Source organism: Sinocyclocheilus anshuiensis, unplaced genomic scaffold, assembly GCF_001515605.1.
Source record: "Sinocyclocheilus anshuiensis isolate Anshui unplaced genomic scaffold, SAMN03320099.WGS_v1.1 scaffold166, whole genome shotgun sequence".
NCBI classification, from domain to species: domain Eukaryota; kingdom Metazoa; phylum Chordata; class Actinopteri; order Cypriniformes; family Cyprinidae; genus Sinocyclocheilus; species Sinocyclocheilus anshuiensis.
This window is the reverse complement of record NW_015546050.1, coordinates 1,205,254-1,209,456: the sequence shown is the minus strand read 5'-3', so window position 1 is coordinate 1,209,456 and position 4,203 is coordinate 1,205,254. Positions and strand designations below refer to the sequence as shown.

General features: G+C 40.9%; 1 protein-coding gene across 2 annotated transcripts in view; it reads left to right on the top strand.

The window, feature by feature from the left end:
• The first annotated feature begins 1,172 nt into the window (after window positions 1-1,172).
• The window catches only part of polh (polymerase (DNA directed), eta), a 13,776-nt gene continuing 10,745 nt past the window's right edge, over window positions 1,173-4,203 (top strand). Inside the window, exons 1-4 of one of the 2 annotated variants that reach the window (XM_016500346.1) lie at window positions 1,173-1,337; window positions 1,803-1,937; window positions 2,856-3,082; window positions 3,159-3,331. In XM_016500346.1, the coding sequence (XP_016355832.1) occupies window positions 1,201-1,337; window positions 1,803-1,937; window positions 2,856-3,082; window positions 3,159-3,331 (672 nt within the window). In that variant the 5' untranslated portion in view covers window positions 1,173-1,200. The remainder of the gene's footprint in view (window positions 1,338-1,802; window positions 1,938-2,855; window positions 3,083-3,158; window positions 3,332-4,203) is intronic. The other variant, XM_016500347.1, reaches the window with a different exon arrangement.

The following is a 4,203-nucleotide window of genomic DNA, read 5'->3' as shown; positions in this document are numbered from 1 at the left end:
AACGGTCTAGGAGGAGTTCGAAAAAGTAGGTTTTCAACATGAATCAAAATGGCGGACAGGAAGTTCAGCCAATTATGGCAACATTGGTATCGATGTTCTCATCATGATGCAAGGAATCTATGTATATCAGTCTCATTACAATATTATAATGTATGCAAAAGTTATTAGCATTTTTATAAATTGCTTTATAACTTTTGTATTCCAAACTTTTTGAGTATCATCAGGGCATGGTGCCGAAGATGCATACCAATTTTCAAAGTGGCATCAACCAGACAGTCAGGTTCTTCTGTGAGCTTGTAGGATGGCTTCGTTCACTCTACAGTGAGCATTCTGAAGGACGTCCAGTGAGGGATCATCTGGTAAAATTAGCCGTAATATCTTTAGTAATCTGAAAGTAATCCAAGCAATAAAGAACATTGTAGTCGGGTAATCTTGTAGGGTGTGTCTAAGTTCAAAACAAATCTTTCTTGAGGAAATGCAAAAGCTCAGAGGGAGTTATGCAAAGGCCTGTTAAGGCCTGCAGCAATGAATGCAAATCACAGGTGTTTGTCATTTGTGTGACAGAAGAACACTGTGATGTGCTGCCATCAGGACGAGGAGATTTACAACCAAAACCCTTCAATAAAAGCAGCTATTTCTGCTGGTAGCAGAGTGTGATGTTTTTAGCGGGTTGTTTTGTTCTGTTTTTCCTGTCTGGATGTCTAAAAAACAGAAATATGTCACCTCACACAGAACACACCAAAATGATTTGATTACAGCGCCACCTGTTGGTCAAAAGTGATAAGCCATTTAATCATATTACTAGTGGTTGTATTTATGATTTTTCAGCCATTTCAATTACAATCATCCTAAAATTGCTTTTATTACTCATTGTTGCATTTGGTCTGATGCTCCATGCCATGCTTAGCTCCTCATTTTGCCTCTGGAGTGCTTGGCCCCGTGATTGCTGCTTGCAGCTATATTTTATATATAATTTATTTTTGCTATTTTATCCTGTACACTTTATAAATATGATGTATTATGAGTAAAATATAAAATCATTAAAAATGTAACAAAACAAACAATTTAAATCAAATAGGAACACAAGTCTTGGTCCACTAGAGGCAGTGGTCAGCCTCAGCGCGCGATGCTCGGAGGAAAGAAGAAGAGCGCGTGCAGTGTTACTGCTTATAATTGTTACTACTGTTAATAATTGTGCTGATGGATATCGGGGAGGACAGAGTGATCGCGCTGGTGGACATGGATTGCTTCTATGTGCAAGTGGAGCAAAGAATCAATCCCGAGCTCAAAAACAAGCCCTGCGTTGTTGCGCAATACAAGACATGGAAAGGCGGAGGGTGAGACACGTAACGTTACAGAATGACATTGCCTTTTATTTATTAGAGAGGCTTACAGGCACACATTTATTGTAGAGCACTAAATCTGGCCTAGATTGCACGGAGAATGACGTTCTGTTGATGTTGACTGTAAAAATATTTACAGATATATGTATATTTTCAATGCTTTCTCTTGAAATGCCATTCTTAAGTTAGCATTACCTCAACATGCACTAAAAAAAATGCCACAGTAAACAACCTGAAAGTGAATTTTCATTGCGGTTATTCATAGCTCATTTGTTTTGAGTCTCAAGAGTCCGCAGAATTAAGCATAATGTGACTTATTCATGTCTGATTGCTAGCACTGTCATTTGGTAATTGTGCTTAAATATCAAGAAAATGGTCGTGATGATTAAAACTGGGTTCCTTTGCTTTATTAAAAATGAGCTGGATCTGTGTCCTGAAACGGAAGATGTGTTTTGTTAGCATTATAGCAGTGAGTTATGAGGCCAGAGCTCATGGGGTCAGCAGGAACATGTGGGCGGATGATGCCAGGAAGCTGTGTCCTGATCTACAGGTGGCCCGAGTCAGAGAGGCTCATGGGAAGGCTGACCTCACCCCGTAAGTGTGCATTTCTCCTTCCTATTACGCTGTTCAGTCCCAACGTAGGGCGTGCAAAATGAGGAAAAGAGACACTTTTAAAATGCACGTGTCACGTTGGAAATGCAATCTTTCTATTCATGCTGGTTTCATGCATTTGTGACTGTTACGACAGTCGTTTTTGACTTGATGACTAATCCTCCTAACATGTCTTTCATAGGTGTATTCAGATCACTAAAGGAATCAAAAATGAACATTTGCTGAAAATGTGTTCACCATCAGGCCATCCGAGATGTAGATGAGATTGTTTCTTCATCAGATTTGGAGAAATATAGCATTGCATCACTCGCTCAAGAAGTGAATGGGTGCCGTCAGAATGAGAGTCCAAACAGCTGATAAAACATCACAATAATCCACACCACTCCAGTCCATCAGTTAACGTCTCGTGAAGACAAAAGCTGCGTGTTTGTAAGAAACGAATCCATCGTTAACTTGAATCGGCTAAAATATGACTATAATCCATAATAACGCTCTCACATCAAAATCCACCTGCAATTTTGTTTACAGCTGTTTTGGCGTGATCTGTGCATATTTCTCTCCTGATTCAGATGAGACGACCTTTTCACTGGAGAAAGCAATATTATGGATAGAGGACTCGTCTTAATGATGGCTTTGTTTCAGCTTTTGGCTTCACAAGACGTTAGCTGATGGACTGGAGTGGTGTGAATTACTTGTTGTGGGTTATTGTGATGTTTTTAATCAGCTCTCATTCTGACAGCACCCATTCACTGCAGAGCATCCATTGCTGAGACAGTGATGCAATGCTACATTTCTCACATTTTCAGCAAATGTTCATTTTTGAGTGTACTGTTCCTTTAATCGCATTGGTTTCTTGGGTTGAATTAGATCGTCGCAATCTGACAGGGTTTCTGTGCACAGTTACAGGGAGGCCAGTGTGGAGGTGATCGAGGTGATGTCTCGCTTCGCTGTCATAGAGAGAGCCAGCATCGATGAGGCATACATGGACCTCACCGGCAGCGTGCAGGACAGACTGAAGCACATGAGCGTCCAGGACATTACGCCGCAGCAGCTGAAAAGCACCTACACTCAAGGCTTTCCACAGACCAGCACCAGTGATCCGAGTGAGGACGCAGCGATAGATAAAGGTGTGTGGCAGCAGATCCCTTGTTATTTCCATTGGAAAGGCTCGAGCGTTCGAGCGGTGTGTTGGTGTCTGTGCAGAGGAGCGGCGGCTCCGGGGCCTGCAGCAGTGGCTGGAGCGTCTGTCCTCCAGCGGTCAGTCCTCGCGTGCGGAGCTGTGCTTGACGGTCGGCGCTCTGATCGTGGAGGAGATGAGGGCCGCTGTGGAGGAACACACTGGATTCCGCTGCTCCGCCGGCATCTCGCACAACAAGGTCTGCTGTATGGAAACATTTCACTTCTCATTCAGATGATCTGGTCAGCGCTGAATAGCAGTAACTAGGACACAGACTTCTCTCTTCAGTTCTGATGCACAAACCTTTGATTCGATTCAGATCTCAGTTAGATTCGATATCAGTTCATGGATATATATCAGGTACAAAATGCCAAGTGTCAACTCGGTCCAAATGTTCAAATCCTATTGTAATTCATTTTTAGATATAAAAATCAACACTCAAAAAAGAGTTGTTTACTAAAGCAATAAGCCCTGTGAAGCTGTGATTTACAGTGAATTTATAACAGCTAAGGGGCGTTGTTAAAAACCCACTTAGCTGTTATAAATTCACTGTAAACCACGGCTTCACGGGGCTTACTGCTTTTATAAAGCGGTTAGGGATGTTCATTTTAACCGGTTAATAGGCTTGCCGCGGTTCCACATTATTTGCTGATTTTTACTTTATTTAAACTTTGTGTCATTTATTTATTTTATTTGACAGCAAGGTATATGCTGTGCCTCCAAGCTTTCTTACTCGTTTTGCTAATAAACGGTCTACATTTCTTATTTATTTGGTTATATATTATACGTTTACTTAGCCTATTTCCAGTTTTGTATACCTATTTAAACTTTACGTAAGTTATTTGTTATTTTATATTAGGCATAGCCTGCCCTTTAGCATGGTGTATTTTTTTGTTTTGTTAATAAAAGTTCTATGTTTTATATATAGTATAAAGTGAGTTTGATGTTGTATTTTGTTGTTGCATTCAAGCAATTGACGCTGAACTGCCACTAATTCAAACGTGAAAGTAAAATGCGCACAGCGCTTTTAAGCTATTTAAAAGCGAAGGAAAGCGAGGAAAAGAGGGAACG